At 38.9% G+C, this 18,361-nt stretch overlaps 1 protein-coding gene across 20 annotated transcripts in view; it reads left to right on the top strand.

Moving 5' to 3' along the window:
* The window catches only part of TENM2 (teneurin transmembrane protein 2), a 961,638-nt gene that overhangs the window by 853,112 nt on the left and 90,165 nt on the right, over positions 1-18,361 (top strand). For 12 of the 20 annotated variants that reach the window (XM_054079360.1, XM_054079361.1, XM_054079368.1 and 9 more), the window contains 3 exons: positions 894-995; positions 4,786-4,818; positions 18,044-18,238. In XM_054079360.1, the coding sequence (XP_053935335.1) occupies positions 894-995; positions 4,786-4,818; positions 18,044-18,238 (330 nt within the window). The remainder of the gene's footprint in view (positions 1-893; positions 996-4,785; positions 4,819-18,043; positions 18,239-18,361) is intronic. The other 8 variants (XM_054079372.1, XM_054079367.1, XM_054079366.1 and 5 more) reach the window with 1 other exon arrangement.

Genomic DNA, 18,361 nt, shown 5'->3' with positions numbered 1-18,361 from the left:
TTTTTGATCCAATAATTCAGTGTTGAAAATATGTTCCACTGAAATCCCACAGTTTTCAGATAAAAGTGAATTTAAGAATTAATTTCAAATTTGGAATTTTATTTCTAGGTTGTTTTGTAAAGGAATGTGTATATTATCCAAATAATATTGGGAATTATGGAGAAATAATATTTTGGAACAACTGAAATTTTATCATCAGGCTGGTGTGCTTACTTTTCTCAGATTATTGAAGTCATCAATGTGTCAGTCACTTAAACTCTAGTGTTAAACCCTGTCCTCTGTTTTTAAAGACCTCTTCTTCATCCTCTTACATAGCTACTTGCACCTTTTTTTATTATTTTTTTTAGGATAAAGAATATTTGCCAAAGCAAAGCAGCTCCTCTTTGTCATATTCGGCAGGTATTTCTGTCAGCTTAATTAATGAGGCTTTAAATGTCTGCAGAAGGAAAAGGACATAAAACCCTTGGGATAACCAGTTCCACGTGGAGAAGTGGTAGCGCAACATCGAAGTCTGATTGCAAAAGGGAGATTGTCGATTTTCCTGATGAAGCATTATGTTTGCTACATGGTGCAAATTCACGCATATGTAGCTGTAGAGGTCCTGGGAGGCAATTCTCTACTCAGATAGAGTACTTGAGAACTGTCAGAAGGCTCCGAGTCCTAACAGTGCTCCGGGACTTATATGTGACTTCAGTATCTCCCTAGATCTCTACAGTTACTTACAGTGCCATAAAACCCGATCCCTTTCCACTTCACCTGAGCTTTGTGGTGTTAATATTATCAGGGATTGTTCTTCTAAGTATTGAGGGCAAAATTAACTGAAGAAAAGGTGAGCAAAGAATTTGTAGCCTAAATGGGAACCAACTAATGCGCCTGTGGTGCTTGTATTTCAGATTCAGTGCAAGATTGCCCACGTAATTGTCATGGGAACGGCGAGTGTGTATCGGGTGTCTGCCACTGCTTTCCAGGATTTCATGGAGCAGATTGTGCTAAAGGTATCATTTTCCCTTTGTTTACAAGTCACCACAGTGTGTGTTTGTATTGTATGGATCTACAGTGCCTGCTAGTTAGCATGGGTCCAAGCTACATTCAAATAGATCAATATGCATTTTTTTCTTAGACCTTTTAGTTAACAATTGCTACATTGCTGATGAACCTGCATAACTACAGCTTCTTTTGTGCCAAAAGTAATAGACAGAAATGGCAGAAAATATTTATTTTCTGTAAAAGTGGATGAATTTCCATCAATGCTTTCTGATAATCATTAACTCATCTGCAACAGAAGACTGATTATCTTAGTTGATAGCATGTAGTGTATATTCCGACTTAGCTGAGCCTTACTTCTACTACATAGCATCTTTCTTGCATATACAATTAGTCTTAGATCAGAGGAAGTTCCCCTTTTTTAGGAAAATACATAGGACTTGATAAAGTCCTAAAATAAGCCTTTTCTTAAAAGTTGGTTGTAAATTTTAACATCTAAGACTGGGAGACGCATGATTATCAAGGATTAAACAGGGATCTAAAAGACGTCTAGGGTTTGGCACTATGTGTTCACTAAGTTTTTCTGAGACTTTGGGATAGCTGTCTTAGGGGAAAGATTCATAAAGAAGGATCTCCTTAGTGTATACAGCTAGTAATACTTACCGTGTCTAAATCAGTGACTTGGTCATATTAACTGCTGTTCAGCAGCACAAACAATATTTTACAGTTCGCTTCCTGCTTAGTTTGTGTGAGCTTTAGGCACACTATCAATATCACGTGCTTACAATTGTTTTCCACAGGGATATAGGAAAAAAGCCACTTCAGGCTTTTTGAAGTGCCCTGAAAGACCTTAGAAACCTCCTGGTCCAGACCTGAGGACAGTTTGTTGTGCCCCACCTCTTTCACTGCTGTAGCAGGGTGGCATCCGACATACATGTGTGTGTCTATGAAACAGTCCCTGAATAGCAGTTATAGTTGTACCAGAGTGAGTAGTTTCCATTTTGTGTCTCTCTATTTGGCTCTTGAAAGTGGCCCAGTACAAAGAATTAAAAAAGCTAATGATGTTACTGCAGTGCTAGCCCTACGCTTTGAAAGAATGCCTCAAAGACAGCATGCATGTTGTTTGATTACCTGAGAAATTAAAGCACTTGGCAAATATACAGGGGACATATCTGTATATGACAAAGTAAATGGTGTGATGATGTGTGCTATAAATACATGTTGACAGCTATATGCATTTCTGTGGGGTTAACCTGTGAAAGTCTGCATGCAGACCGCGTGCTTCACTGCCACTCTTCACCCCTACATGGCCATTAAATCAACTTGTTTGCATTTTGAGCTGTGGGGCAGTCCTGCATTGTGTGCTGAGCCTCTGTGTGACACTGTATTCTATGTGAATGCTGGGAAATACTTCATTCAGGCTATGTCAGATAAATAGCTTTTTTATAGGATGCTTGTCAAACTACCTGTCAGGCTTCTCCTGCCCCCAGGTGCATTCTCTCTGCTTCCTGCTTTGTCCTTTTTGTGTTGTCTCTTTCCCCTCAAAAGCAGAAGTGGTTTCTTGGAAGCTTCTTTCAGGTCTTTTACTGTTTTCTTGTCAGGCACCATAGTATTTCTAAAGAACAAAGACACCTGAAAAACTACATAAAATGACAAAATGAGCGTGTTGACAGGATTCTCATGTTTCTGTGCGAGCGCGTAGCTGCACATCGTTAATACTATGAGATGTACCGAGAAGTGTGCAGCTGAGTCAGAGTGTAAGGGCTGGATGTCTCACCCATTTCACAGACACTTTTGCGCCTCTTCTCATGTCCACAGATTTTTCTGCTTACTTGAATCCTGATTATATGTGAGAGCAGTTTCAGAAGACAGAAATAAAAGCTGGGATTGTATGCGTGGTAAAGCACAGTAAAATGACAGAGGGAATTAAGTCTTTTCCAGCGTATTATATGTATGGACACATCTTTAATATACATTTGCTATAATGTTAAATTTATATTTAGCTGTCACAAGTATGGAAGGATAATGATTTTCTTTCCATTTGACTTTTTTTATTATTATTTTTTCCCTAGCAACCCATCTTTCAATGTCTCAGTTCTCCACTGTAAAACCATTTAAGACGCGACTCAGATAGAAAAATGTGGAGAAAATGTGAACAAGCTCCTCAGATGGCATTTAGAACTTGATTCATGCAATAACATGGGAGTCTAAGCTTCACATTGGGTAAAGCCCATGTTTGATAGGTACAAAGTACAATCCTTTATGTCAGTGAATCCCCTGTTTCAGAGCTGATCTTTAGGGCATCAGAGGTAATCAATCTTGAGAGGAGTCATCTGCAAACTATTTGCAGACAGTGTGCGGGTACTCCATCCACGTAGTTCTAAAAGATAAAAATGAAGGAAATCTGTGGGAGAGAAACACAGATTTGGCTTCAGATCATTAGCTCTAGGAAAATACCTTAAAATTATTAGAAAGATATGATCTTTTGGGCCATCCCACAGGCCAAAGTATGCTTTTGTACCCTGATTAAAGTGGAGGAAATTTCAGCCTCTTGCCAAATACTGGGCAGGGGCAGGAGGGAGTATTTCTCACCATTATCTGTGGAAATAACTTATTCTCAGGTAGCCAGGATCATCATATTTACTCCATCTTTGCTCAGGCAAGATTCCCTTTTAAATCACTTGGAGCTTAACCTAATTAAGAATTCCATCTAATACACAAAAAAGGTAATGATACATTTTAATCACACTTTGATAAAAAATGACATATAAAGAAGAAGAAAGTCTGATAAAGAAAAGGTAATTCAGTGGGTGATGAATCCTTATAAAGAAAACCTGTATAGTTAAAGCCAGTGGAAGATTTGCTGTAGATTGAACTGCACTGCAAATAACCTTATGTCCACAATTATCTGTAGGAGTTATTGATAAAAAGTGATGCTATAGCCAAGGATCGATTTAAGTATCAGACATGCAGTTAAGATGATGTTATTTTGGTGTGTTGTCACATTTTTATATTCATCTCTCCTTTTCTGTAACCTCAATGACATAACCACCCAAGTATATCAAGATGTCCTTCTTACTTAGTGTTCCCATTGTTAACGTCTGATGATAGTTTGGTTTTTCAGCTGCCAAGTTCTGGGGTAAATCTGCAAGCAGACATCCTTCATCATGTCCTGCTTTTCGCTCTTTGTAGAGTTCAGTGTTAAAAAGAGTTGGGTTCCTAGAAGTGACTCAGAGTTGGCTGTAATTTCATTTCATCTCATAATATATTTGAAGGGGATGCAACTCCTCCACTCCTTTAGCAAAAATCATTCTGAAGGCACTATATACTGTTTTGCAAGTGTGCTCAGAGCCTCCTTTAATTTTGCATTTAAAATATTGGGATTTGCATTACAAGCATATCTAGCTAATCTGAAAAGGTGAAACAGTCATGTGGGATTTCTACATTGACGTGATGAGCATAGCATGTGAAGAGATGGTGTCTGATTAGTAAAAGAAGGGAAAAAAATTGAGTCAAGTAGTTCATGTTAGCTGTCATAGAGTTGCCATTTAGCAGATAATTTTAGGTGACTATGCAATGTAATAAGAAGTATGTTTAATATTTTAATCTAAATGGATTGAAGGGTTTTGGATCTTTTAAACCAGAAATTTGTACCATGTTTGATCAGTTGACTTTTTAATCTGATTTTAAGAATTCTAATGATTCAGATTTATGTTGTTCGCAGTTTCTTTTCCTGTTCTTCTTGTGTGGGTTTTTCATTATTTTATTTTCATTCTGTTTGTTTTTGGCTTACTGGCAAAGGACGGCGCCACTTTAATAAGTATAAAAAGAAGGGTAGGTTTTTTAAAATTTCTTTTTATTTCTTTTGCAACATCTATTTAGTTTGAAATAGTTACTAAGCTGTAAAGTGTAGTCTGTTTCTTTTTAAATTTATTCTAATGGATTTGCTGTTTCTAATGTTTGCCCACACCGCAATAAGAGTTCCAATCACTGCCATTTTCTTTGTTATGTGTGTGCTGTTAATCTCTGTATAAAAATGTAAAAAGCTGACAATTATTAGGTAAGTAAGGCAAAATTGCTGGAAGTAGCAACTCTTGCTTTTTCTCAGTCGTTATTCAAATTTAAGTTGTTTGGGACACTTCTTGATCTGAGGTTATTCAGAGACCTATTGCTTGGGCAGTAATGCATAATGTAATGGGGTTTTTTGGTCCATTTGATACTCTGCTTGAAACAAGGATGCTTCCAGTGGCGTAAGAGGTCCTGGGAGTGATTGCAGTGGGGAAAACATGAATTTGGGAGTGCATCTTGCTCAATAATTCAGTATTCTGTTCATTGCTGTAGAGCCTGCAGCCCACATGAATGAAAGGTGTCTGGCATGTGCTGGTAACATATAGGAATTAGGATTTCCTCTCTATGTCAGTAAGGAAGACAATATTTGGCTTCAGAACTTGGCTAGGAATTTTGGGAACTGAAAGTAGTGCAAGCATACAGAAGCTCGCTGGACTTTGAAGGGAAAGGTAAGGGGTGATGCTGAATAGCCTTTCTCCTTTGCCTGTCCCACACACGTTCGTAGCCTGACAGAAGAGATGAGACCCATAGTGAAGCAGCAGTTTGGGTCTTCAATGGCACGAACTGGTGAATGTGTGTCTTGTACTATTCAAGTGACTCAAAACTATGCAGTAACACATTATGGATCAGACAAGTGAAGGAGATTAAACATGATGGTACCCAAAGCAGATTCATTTAGCAGAGGAAAGAGCTGGAGAGGAACAATAGTACTAGGAAAAATGCCATTTTTATGGCTTTACAAAGGATTGCCATGACCAATACTACTTGTTAAAGCTAATCTATTGTCGTTAGTGCTTAACAAAACAAATATGTAATACCAGCAACTTCCTCAGGGAATTCACCACGTCAGTACAAGTGGAAAGGGAATGAATGGGAACCAACTGGCAGATTTGAAGATACAGGGGAGAAATGTGATGCACACTGTTATAAACGCACTAGCAGAGTGACCCCTGGTTTTGGAGAATACTGTGGTAAAAGGCAGTTTTAAAGAGGGACGGTGAGCCAGATGGATAATGATGTGGATAAGGAAGGGCAAATGGGGCTTCCAAATGAGATGGAGCATAGTAAAGAGCTCAGAAGAGCTCCTTTTATATTTGACTTGCAAAAGCATTGTAATTCACAGGAAGGCTGACTTCAGAATCCTAGCAGTGAGCAGTTTGGAGTAAAGGAGGTCTGTAAATGAAGTTGGAGCATGAAGTTTGTGCTCCCTGTGATAAGAGGAAAAGACCTGAAGCGGGACTGGGAAAGAAGAGCCACACGGCTGAAGGTCAGATTAACAACGTGATTTTTGCAGCATACAGACATGACTGAAGAAGACTGAATTTATCAACACTGGAGAAAAAGGTGTTAATTTAATGTAGGTGTTATTTGCTGAAAGCTGTGGCAAGAATTCTGCTGAAGAGATGCAATGCAGAACAAATCTGTAGGACTTTTATCAAAGCCTGATTATGAGGCAAGGAAATGGATGTGTCAAAGATAAAATCCAGATTATGAACCTTAATGACAGGTAGGACGATGGTATTGTCCACAGAGATTGAGCAAGAATGCAGGGGAGAGCTGAGACATAGTGGGTTAGGGAGAAAAGAGAAATTAGAGAAATAACAACTTTATTGACAAGCATTTTATGTGTTTGTAATCAAAGCATGTCTCATCACTTACACAGTAGTCATAAGAAAAGAAGAAAAAAAGTGTGCGTATCTTTGGAAATACAGCATTCATGACTTGTCACCCACACATATCTCACATCCTTTCTTGCAGTTGACAAAATTCAGCATGTTCAGCTTCTCTCTTAGTATCTTTTTCTGGGTGGGTTTGTTTTTGGGTTTTGTGTGTTTATGTATGTATGTGTGCCAACTTCTGTACATGCTGCTGCAGCAGCACAGCCCTGGCTTGTCACTCAAACCTTCTCTCACAGTGGGCGGAAGCATCATTTTGACACTTGAACAGACAAGGCTGTCTTTGGCAATGTTCCTCTCCAGCAATTCCCACTTCTCTGACTCAGTACCTTAAAATGCCTTTGTTATAAATTTTCTTCTCCTTATACTTTATTAGCAGACATTTTTGATTTGTGGCAAACCGATTGTGCCCTTACTTGCCTTCCAGTGAGTTCTATGTACAGGACAGTGCCTGCTTGTCTGCCCTGACTTTTCTTAGTTTTACAGAACTGCAATATGCTCAGGAAAGGGCTTTGTGCCTTCAGGATTTTGTGCCTAAAATAATTACAGAATAAATAAATGGACATGTAACCTATTTTGACAATGATTGGCAGTCATTGCTGTCTATCAGCTGCTAGCTTGCCTGCATGAAATGAGATAATCGCTTTGATCCAGTGTCAGGTAGACAAGTAGAGCCAACACAGAATCCGCCACACTAACTATTTCTAATTGGCAATTTAAACGGGAGTCAAGAACTGAAGGGGTCACAGGCTGAATTCTTTCTGATTGTTAGTGGTCATGGCTCCAAAAGGGGCTCAAGGCACACGGTTAGTAGTGCAAAAAGGGGGAGAACACAGGAACCATCGTTTCTAGTCTGCAGCTTTCCTCATCAATCCTCATGAACTCTGTTGGAGATTAGAGGTAAAAACGGGACTGGAGAGTCCTGAATTCTACAACAGATACCTCATTAAATTTCTGTTACAACAGAAGTCATTTAGCATCCTAACACTTCATTACTCTTTAAAAACATGCACCTGTCCCTATAGTACATTGTAGTTTAAATGGAAGAATTAGCAGATGTTTGCAAGGCGTGTGCTGTTAGTAACAGCATGGTGACATAAGAGCACTCGGATTGCTCCCTAGACTGCATCGGGCAAGAAACTGATGCCTCCTATCCTTTGCAATCTTTGTAAGGGGCTGTTTACAAAGTCAAAATAGGACCCAGGAGCTACTTTTAGCGTTGTGAATGTTTGAGAAAACAGATTTTAAAAGAATGGATTTCAACAAGCAGAATATTAATTTCTGATTTTTCTTAAAGCTTTTATGGCTTCTGCTGTTTCTAGCATTGACTTATAAATTCAATGGGTTATTAAATTGCCTATCTACAGAAGAGCTTGTATTGGATGATTTCAAGTGGCATGCTCTTTTTGTTTAGAAGCATGTCCTTCCTTCTGTTTGTTATAGTTGTTCCTTTACAGGGCAGCAAAAATCATAGAATCGTTAGGTTGGATAAGACTTTTAATTTTTTAGGCTATTTGTTTAATGTTGTTAAATATACCCAAATACTTGCATCTAGTATAGCAACCTAATTAGCAGGTTTTTTCTATATTAAGCCACCAGTAAACATACAGCCAGAATCGTGTCTGTGTATTGCATTGGCCTTTCATATGTTTCTAAATTCGTGTCGCAGTGTGAACTTGAAATTCCGTATGACTCCTTTTCCCAGGATAGTGGTGCTGCTAACAAGGTAGGCTGATTTCTGTAGAAGAAGAGTTTGAAGACAAGGCTAGAAGGATTAATAAGAAAAGTGCTGAGGAGTTCAGTAATAAAGGAAGAAGAAAATAACAGAAAAGTTGCTAATGCCAGTCAGTGCTAGACAGAACATGATAGGTAAAAAGAAATGGGCGTGTAAGTAATTATGAGCCTCCCATTTCAGCAAACACTGGTGCATCTTTATCTGATCACTCATCCAACCTGCAGAAATTCAGAGACCGAAGGCAGAGCCTCAGACAGTTCTGTAGCTGAGGCCTATGGACTGGAACCAAGTTTTGTTGGCTTAGTATGATAAGGAAGTTTGCTTTGCCTAAGTCCAAGATGGAAAGCATAGGGAAACATGGTAAAATCCTATTATTGGATTTTTCTTCAACAACATTATAGTAATAACTTCGTACTTATTAAAAGCTGGGTACATTCATTTGATCTCTCACTGCTGCTTTCAAAGCCCACCCTGTTATCAGTTACTTCCCTTTATCTTTCTTCCCTTCTTATACGTGTGCAGCAACAGCACATGTATTTGCACAAATATTTTCTGTTTCAATGGGATTCCAATAAATAGAATATTTCAAAAGGTTCCCAGTGCAGCAAGGAGGTGGACATGCATGCAAATACATGCAGGATGCAAACCATTGTGAGGCTTAGTTTCTGGCAAGCCACAAATCTTTCTTACAGTCTTATAATACTTCCGTCGGCGGCCAAGAATCATTCTGCTCTCTGTTCTGCTGAGCTGGATTGTGCTCACTGTGATGTAGGCTTTGCAATTTGGTTTTGTGTTTAATTCGTTGGCTTATTTAATTGTGTTGCATTCTGCGTTTTAGTTTTAGATTGTATTGTCTCCGTGGACTTGTACTGGTATTTGTTTATTTCATTAAGAAGTTCTAAGAGTTTGTCTTAGCAATTGTGTTGAGATCACCTTGGAGTCCTTGTGGTGATGATAAATGTCATTGAAGCAACTATGATTAAGTGGTATTGCAAATCATGTTATAGAAATACAGCTGTTAAGAAATACTTGACATTATCCATCCCTGAATAACAGAAACAGCCCTGAATCACAGCTTCAAATTTCAGCATGTATGACTTTTTTTCATATCTGTATTATATCTGGATTTGCACCTGTGATTCAGAACTGTATTTTCCTATATTTAGGCCCTATTTGGGTGAGATTAAATTCAGTTAGCTGTCATCCCCCTTCGCTTTCTCAAACAAATAAAAATATTTCTAATTTGAATGTAGAAAAATGTTTAAACATCTTCAGCTAACGTGGAACAGTGCAATTAAACATGTTATGATTAAAATATTTAAAATATATTAAAATATATTAAAAATATTTTAGTATTTAATATTAAATTTTTATTTATAATTAAAATATTACACCGTTCACTGGGAAAGGTGTACAATCTTACCAAAAATATTTGAAGAAATGTTTCACTTTTTCATTTCTTACTCTAGATGCATAAATGACTTCATGCTGATAATGCTTCTCTGTTATGAATAATAAGACATATGTTTGGAAGGATAATTCTGGTATTTGGTATCAGTCCTCACTGCTGCTTTTTGTGAGCTTGAAGCATCATCTCTGATTCTTCACTGGCTCTTTCCAGTGTGATAGCTACTGAAACCTCTGAAAGAGTTTAGTTTTCCCATCTCCTCAGTTTTTCTAGTGATGAAGTTATCAAGACATACAAATGAAGATCTACTCAGTTGTCTATGACAGTAGTTGATTTCAACATCTGTTTAGTTTCATCTGTTGGTAAGAAGTAAAATTTATTTCTCTGCATGTTCTTGTATCACTGCTTATATCTAAAGCAGGAATTTCACAGCTCTGATTCCGTGTTACTAGTTCCCCCAGGAAAAGAGTTATGGATTGCAAAGCAGTGTTTTCAGCCCGTTTATATTCACCAGCTACATTTTCTTCCAATCCTATGCATCATGCAAAGAGCTGAAAAAAATTCTTCCCTAGGCACAAAATACACAGTAAACTGATCAGTCATATTTTCCTGTGGTAAATCAGAACTGGTGTAACTGGGGTAACTTCCATTTCCATGAATGTATTGAGGCAAATGAAAAAAGAATCCTACTCTGCTTTTCCTTAACAATGTAGTAGACAGAGAGGGCCATAACTGTATTGGCTGCAAGAGAATCTACTGTTTTTCCAGTCGCCTTAGTGTACTGCAAAGGCAACAACAATCTTCTTCAATATAGGTAGTGATAGTTGCAAAGCTTCTGCAGGAGTGGAGAGAGAACCAATAGGCTGATGAGGTGTTGAATTCAGAATGCGGTGACAAAAGAAAGCCCTCGAGGTGTTTGAACCCTGACACAGCTAACTGATTTTTCAAGTGTCTAGCTGAACTCAAATGTTTTTTTTCCTCTCCTGAGTCCAGTACATTTAGAGAGTTAAGACGTAGATCTTTGTTGATGGCTAGCTAGGTTGCCTAAGCTCATATTCAGGCTGTGAGTAATGGGGCTTCAGCCCTTCCAATCCACCACTGAATTAGTCAAAATGTATCCTACATTTGCTTAATTTTTATTTTCCCTCTTCTTACCGACTGTATTTTTGATGTTGTTAAAAATATTTCAAGGCTTTATTCATGAAGCAAAATTTTCTCATGCCAAGTGACTCGCCCCCAAGAGATAATTCCAAAATTTGCTGTGGTTCTGGAAACTGCTGTTTGGTAATGTGGGAAGAGATATTCCTATTTTTTATGTGTATTTTTTTAGTATTTGTTAGCAAAGCAGTTGTCTAATGGAAATAAAGACTTTGTAAAATGATAGAGAAGGGAGTAGCAAGTGTTGTCTTTTTAACAGAGAAGGTCACAGTAAAGGCAGTGAGAAAAACTATCACCTTTTTTGATGAATTTTGACCAAAGCAAAAGTTTGCTGAGTGTTCAGAAGAAGGTAAATATTCATTTGTACAATTAATGCTGTTCAGTCACTTCTATAAAAATCCTGCCATATTTTCAGTAGGATAGCTTAAGTACTTATCGATTGAGAACTTCTGTAACTCCCAAAATGGAGGCATCCCCATATCTCTACAGGTATTTTAAATGAATTGAATTAATCATAGGCTTAAAAGTCTCTAGTGATCTTCGTTAACTTTCCAGGGTTTAATTAAAACATCTGTGCGCTTTTAATTTATCGATTCATCCAACTCATATGTCATGTTTTTGACACACCCCAGCATGCTCTGCATCATTTTTAACCCGATTTCCACTTAACTAAAGCAATTAAATTCACCCCGGATTAATTAAAGCATCCATACTTTAGTGCTTAAGTCAGCGTGTGCTGCTTTCCCCAAATGGTTTCTGAATGTCAGAGATTTGACACACCTGATGGGTTTTTTGTCCTTCTGGATATTCTTCTGTGAATCTTTCTTGCTTACTAATGTGCAGTTTGACAGAGCCAGGCAAGGGAGTTTGGTACCGCTCGGGTTTGGGCAACGGAGGTGAGGATTGCAGAGCTTCTGGGAAGGGCTGTACATTTTATCTTAATACCAGCCTGATGCCTGCAAGCACTGCTATTAGACAATTCAAATTATTTATGTGTTCTGTAGTCAAAGTAAATAGTCTCATGAAGTAACTAATAAAGCATATAATGTCAGTAACCGTTATTCATAATTATTCATTTTTTCTGCTTCTGAGTGAATTTCATAGAATCATAGAATAGTTTGGATTGGAAGGGACTTCCTCCTCCTAAGTCGGAATATCTACAGATAAAAATAATCTGCATTACTCTTTGGTCTGACAAAGTTCAGTGCAGTTCAACAGGGTAGAGCATATCTTACACAGAAGTATAAATATTATCTGTCTACTGCTTCTCCAATAAATTCTTTTGGTTGTAGGGATAACTTCTGTTAGGACTTCCTCCAATAGATGATGTCTCTTTGGGTAGCGTTGTCTTTGTAGGCTTTCATTCCACGAATTTGTCTAATTATGTGTTCAGTCAGGGAATGCTCTTCTGTGAGTTTTAACTTGTCAGATGATCTTGTTAAAATTGGTTGATGGAACAGTTAATAGTACTTAGGATGTAAGACCACTTTAGATGATGTGTAAGTGCTCTATTAACAGAGCCTTAAAGTTGCACTTCAAAAGCCAGTCCTCATTTTCCTTACTGCTTACACTGTGAATAGGCAGTCAAGCTCATCTTTTATGCACACCAACTTGTAATAAGAAGAATCTGGTTTATATGCAAGATTAGGGCTTACAAGCAGTGTGGATATGACCGTTCTGGTCCTTACTCAAACAGTACCCCAACACGCCTGCTGATGCACTTTTGTCCATCACCAACCTGCCACGAGAGCATCTCACCACAAAATTCTGTGGTACATATGTCGAAAAATTTTGACTTTACGTGAGGTGGCCCCTGAAAGCTTGTCTGGACTGCAAACAAGCCTGCAGATATCACTAAGGAAGGTAACCTTCTTGTAACCCATTTGAAAATTTACATTTGGATGCTTTGGCTGCCTGTGAAATAAGAGCAATGTAAGGGTATTGCTTGTGACCTGGCCCAGGACAGGGAAGTGCTGCAGATGCAAGTTCAAAAACCGAAAGTCTGCATATTTTTGTGCCCAGAAACTGAGTAACTTTCAAGAGTATAGCAATTTATTTATTTTATGAGGAGCAACTGAAAAATGTCTTCAGTAGAGAACTGGCAGCCTAGGTCCTAGTGGTACAGGACTCTCTGCACCAGGGTAATATTGCTCTGCAGCGAGAGGAACCAAGCCAGAACTCTGCCTTCAATCCTGTTTGCAACTTCAAGTAGCAGGGGAAGACCTCTCAGCCAAGCAGCTGTGTAACTAAACCAAGTTCTGCAACAGCCTCCAAGAGTCTGACTCATCAGATATCCTTTACTGGTTTCTTTCCATGCTCTAGAAGAACACCTCTGGTGAGTATGTATGTGTGAATACCATAAGGGTTGGTGAAAGGAGTGTGTACGCAGGCTGTAGCCGGGACACCTGTGTGCTAAGTGTCGTTTGTCAAAATGGTGGCTTGTGATGCCAGACCATTTGGGCATTATCCCTTACCATCTCCCCTCCTAGTCCATGTGAAACAGGCTGTTATCGAGTCAGCTTTCCTCATCCAGCAGGGAATATTAACATTACTCCAAAATACCCATCCAAAGACAACCTGTAGAGAGGGGATGTTTGGTTGGCCTTTCCTGCTCCGTTCATGCTCTTAAACATGTGCTGCCTACAGAAATCAAATCCGTTAATCAGCTGAGACACATGTTAAGAACTTAGTCTGGTTTTGTTTGAATACTGGTGAAGGGCAGAATCACATCACCAAATTCACATTTAGGGTCCACACTTGTGGTGCTTGCTCAAACCTCACTCAGGAGATCTACCCTTGTGCTTAAAACTACTTCAGTGTTGCCACAACAACTCCTGAAGAGCTCTCTCACTTTTTGACAGTGCTGGTGTCTGATATACAGTTCTCTTCATGCAACCTCCCTGTCCACAGAAATGAGATGGAATTTGATTGTTCCATTACGTAAACCAGCCTTTCTTCACATTCCTTCTACAGACTTTGAACAGTCAATTCTGTCCTGGAATACAGGTACCTTGCTTCACATAGCAGTCCTGGATAACAAGAGCTTCAGATGACTCTGAGTTGTTTGCACATTAATTGAGGCCATCGGGATGTAAAATTAGAGTGGACCATTTTGGGTCTCACCCTGCAGCAACATGGTCTCTCTTTAGGCTGACTGCTTCTGTTATCTGTGGAAGAGCAGCTTGATTCTCTCTCTAGTCTTCACTTAGGACAGTCTATAAACTCATAGTAGAAACATGAATGAAGAGCTATTTATCACAGCAGTGACAAGCCAGCTTCTTAGAATGTACACTTGCTGGCATTCTTGCTTACATGTTTCTCCCACGATCTTGGTGACCTGGCAGTCGCGGAAGTGCCAAAATCTGTCTAAGAACCTTTGTCAGTTTTCTTAGCCACAAATTAATATTCCTGTTATATCGTTTGTAGGATAACCCCAACAGAATTGTAGATTAAACTTTGCGGCTCTAGGTTGCAAGTGACCTAATCTTAACTGTATTCATTTTATCCATAAGGTTAAGTGACAGATCATCTCATTTGTCCACAGTCAATTCTGGTGTCACTAAGGTCTTGGCAATGCATCCTGCAGTGGCAGATCACCGAAGGCAGGTTACTGTTCAGCTTATATACAAGCTTTGCGAGGACTGAATAGATTTATGAGACCTCTGACCTGGTAGAAGCATGAAGAGAGGAATGAAAAGTTGTGGTGTGGCTTTCAGCTTTGCTTAAATTCTTGAAGCACAATGCCCAAGTATAGGGAACACTGAAAAACTACCAGGGGAGCTCTTTAGCCCAAAACCCAACACCATCTAGTAATCTTTCTTCTGCTGTGCCAGTCTCTGATGTCCCAGAAGCTGAGCCCTACAAATTCAGGTCAGAAGTGGGAGCTACGAATGGCCTTCCCACAGGCGTGTTCCAAACAGAAGATAAACGTCTCTCTTGGCTGGACCCGTTGGTGAGTGAGATTTAGGGGCCAGGAGAGGAAAGAAGCAAACCTACAGCAGCGGGCTGGCACAGTGTTACCTAGCTGAGTCTGAAGTGGTCACGTGTAAGTCGCTTGTTGTTTTCTGGTTTTGTTGGTTTTTTGGGTTTTTTTTTAATTTATTTTTGTAATGGGTTTATTTCTGCTCAGTCCCTCTTGCAGGGGACTGTGCTGTTCAGGTAGAGTTACTGACTTTATTTAAATCTTGACTCTAAAGGAGAAGTTTGCAGAGCAGAGTGCTGTGTCGACCTCTAAAACAACAATACAAAAAAGCTATTCCTCACTTGTGTCCAGCTTGTAAGTCAACTCTAACTTTGTCTTTATAACTGCTTATAACTGCTTGAACAAGTGTGGTTTGTCTGAAGAAACTGTCTACTGATTCACTTAGCTTTCCTGGGACCTTTTCTCTCTGTGCAGCTTTATCACATGATAGTGAGGAGGTTGATGAGCATAAGCAAGCCTGGCATGTGTGAATGCAGTTGGAGAATTCACGTTAAGCAACTGTTAATAACGTTGAGTCACTGCAATGGCTCAGAAGCGTGTAGAGAATTTACATCTAACAATATTACTTCCTTCTGTGGTGGACTTGAACAAAGGGACTGCAAGCTTAACCATCACAGACAGAAGCTGAGGTGTGCCTAGTTCTACAGACAGATAGTCTTGTGGTAAGAGGAGGCCCAGATAAACCGGCAGTTTCTCTGCGACATGTCAGGGTGTGGAAGGTGGCACCAAGAAACTTGCCACTCATGATTACTCCAGGTCTTCAGGAGTGATCCTTCTGATCACTCACCTCCAGATCCCCTACATTATGGCAAATAAAGAGAGCAGTACTGAGGTGATTAACTTTCTTACAGTGATATGAGAAAATATATCAATGTCAGATCGAACAAGACTTTTAATTGCAGTGAAATGGAGAGTTATGGACAAAAGAATTGTTTGTGTCCACAAGTCTTCATACCTGAAGAGTGGAAGTGGTCCTAGTTTGCTCCTTTTCTTTGTGGCTCGCCTATATGGTATGCAGTAGCAGCAGTTAGCAGAACTATGCAGTGAAAAGTAGTGCGTGCTGAGACACTGAGATAGATTCCATGATGTAATGCATGCAGACAGAAGGAATAGTTAGTGATATGACATTCAAGTTGCTATTATCTGTATGTCATAGAAGGGTGTTTCATAATGACGTGCACAAAGATGTAAACCAGGGGGTCCTAGAGTGCAGTATGGACAGAAAGGATATTTGTCTGTATTGTAAGGCAGTCCAGATGAACTACATTAAATTTAATTCTGAAACCAGCTGCAAAAGCAAAACTGGTAGAACTTTAGCATCAAATTTTTTGCTGAACTCAGTAAAGCACTTGTGAACGTATGTCACAGCTGAAAGCAGAAAGTTGCTGCTGGAAATTATATTTTATTCAGATTAGTATTATTCTTCAGAGGAAGAAAGAGATTGAACAAGACTCATAGTAGGAGAAAACACCAAGAATGAAATAGAATAAACTCCTATTGCTACCAAAGGATGGACAGTATGGCCCTAAGAGAGAGAGGGGAGGGGTAGCGAAAAGACCCCAAACTTCAGCACACTGATTTTCTTATTATTTGACTGTAGAAAAAATAGGCTTAAAAAGATTAAACATATGACATGTGGCCCATCAACTTGTAGTCTTAATTGAAATAATTTTCAGCATTCTAAATTATAGCCAACATCTCAGGTTACAAATCTGAACATCTTTTTTTTTTGGGACATTTTTTTCCCATTTCAAATAAGAAAAGTCTTGGAAAAAATCTATCCTGGAATGTGGTTTTGCAGCAGATCAATGGGACAGCCAAGATTAATAAGGGTTACAGGACCAAAGAGTGAAGAAGTTGTATAACTGGACAATTACACATTTCTTTGTAGGAAATCAATTACTTGGGTTCTTCTTGATCGTTCAGGTTGAAGGGATAATAGGAGCAAGAAGACATTAGGACCTTTTAATGACTAATAGTAGCTTCTGAGTATGTTTTTGGTACTGTAAAACTAGCTGTTAGTTTCTGATTACTTTGAAGGGTGAAAAGACAAGGAAATAATTTTCTGTCTTTCTCAAACTACATCAGAGAGAAGCGCATGAAAGTGTACCTTTTCTCAAAGATTCACTTCATCACTCCCATATTTGTTATTCCTCTTTGATTTTTTCCATTCCTCTGGCTGGTGACCACACATTCAGTCTTCAGCAGGCATGTAAGTTCACAGATTGCCACTTTCACACGGGAGACGTGGGCATATAGGCGTGTGAGTATGCCTTAGTGTAACAGTTATGTGCAACTGGCTTTTAATAAACCACTTGTTTCTTTCTGTTGCTCTGCATATGTACAACATCTGACTCCTGGCATTCAAGACCTGCTGACTACTTTTATTATTCATAGGCTTCACCTCATTTACATAATTTGCTCAGAATGCTTAGTAATACAAGAGAGAGGGATAAGGGTTAATGGTGATTTCTGAGGGAAAAAAGGTTCAGCAGAGATATTGGTGGCAAGGGGCATTTGTTGTAGGTGAAGGCTTGTGTTATTCCTATATTCAAGATTCTTACACTGAAAAAACCCAAGTCAATGGGTCTAAAAAACATTTGGGAACGTTTCATTTAAAAACTGTTATGGAAGCGGAAAGATGCTATATAATAAAATGTTCTGGGGACTGAATGTTCTGGGTACTGCCATCAGTGAAAATCGGATGTTACCTAGTGGAACAAAGCAGAGCAATGTCAGGCTCAAATCTGTCTACATTACCTCAATCGTCCCAAACATCACCGATAGTCTATAAAGAATAGTAGTTGTATTCTCAGAATTCCCAACACTCGTGTGCTTTATTAAATAGTTATTTCTTTGGAAAATGAAAAACTGAACTGTTACAAATTATCTTCATCAGGGCTTTTTTTTTCCCTTGGTAAATTAACATATTTGAATATGTATATAAGTATTTGGTAGTGGATTTTTAGTGCACTTTTACATGAATACCTGTATGACCCTGTATGCTGGTTTTCTTTTGTTCAATTTTGCAGCTGCCTGCCCGGTCCTGTGCAGTGGCAACGGTCAATACTCTAAAGGCACCTGCTTATGCTACAGTGGCTGGAAAGGTCCAGAATGTGATGTACCCGTCAGCCAGTGTTTTGATCCCTCGTGCGGAGGTCATGGTTCCTGCATCGAAGGGAACTGTGTCTGTTCTGTTGGCTTTAAAGGAGAAAACTGTGAAGAAGGTAGGACATTTTCTTTTTATATTCTGAGCTTCTTTTCTCAGTTTTGGAGTTACTTAATGGGTAGGAAAAAAAGGAAAGATCAGAATAAAAATTTAAATGCAAAACTACTGTAGCAGATTTATT

The sequence above is a fragment of the Cuculus canorus genome, chromosome 14, assembly GCF_017976375.1.
Source record: "Cuculus canorus isolate bCucCan1 chromosome 14, bCucCan1.pri, whole genome shotgun sequence".
NCBI lineage: Eukaryota > Metazoa > Chordata > Aves > Cuculiformes > Cuculidae > Cuculus > Cuculus canorus.
This window is presented reverse-complemented; position numbering and strand designations above follow the sequence as displayed.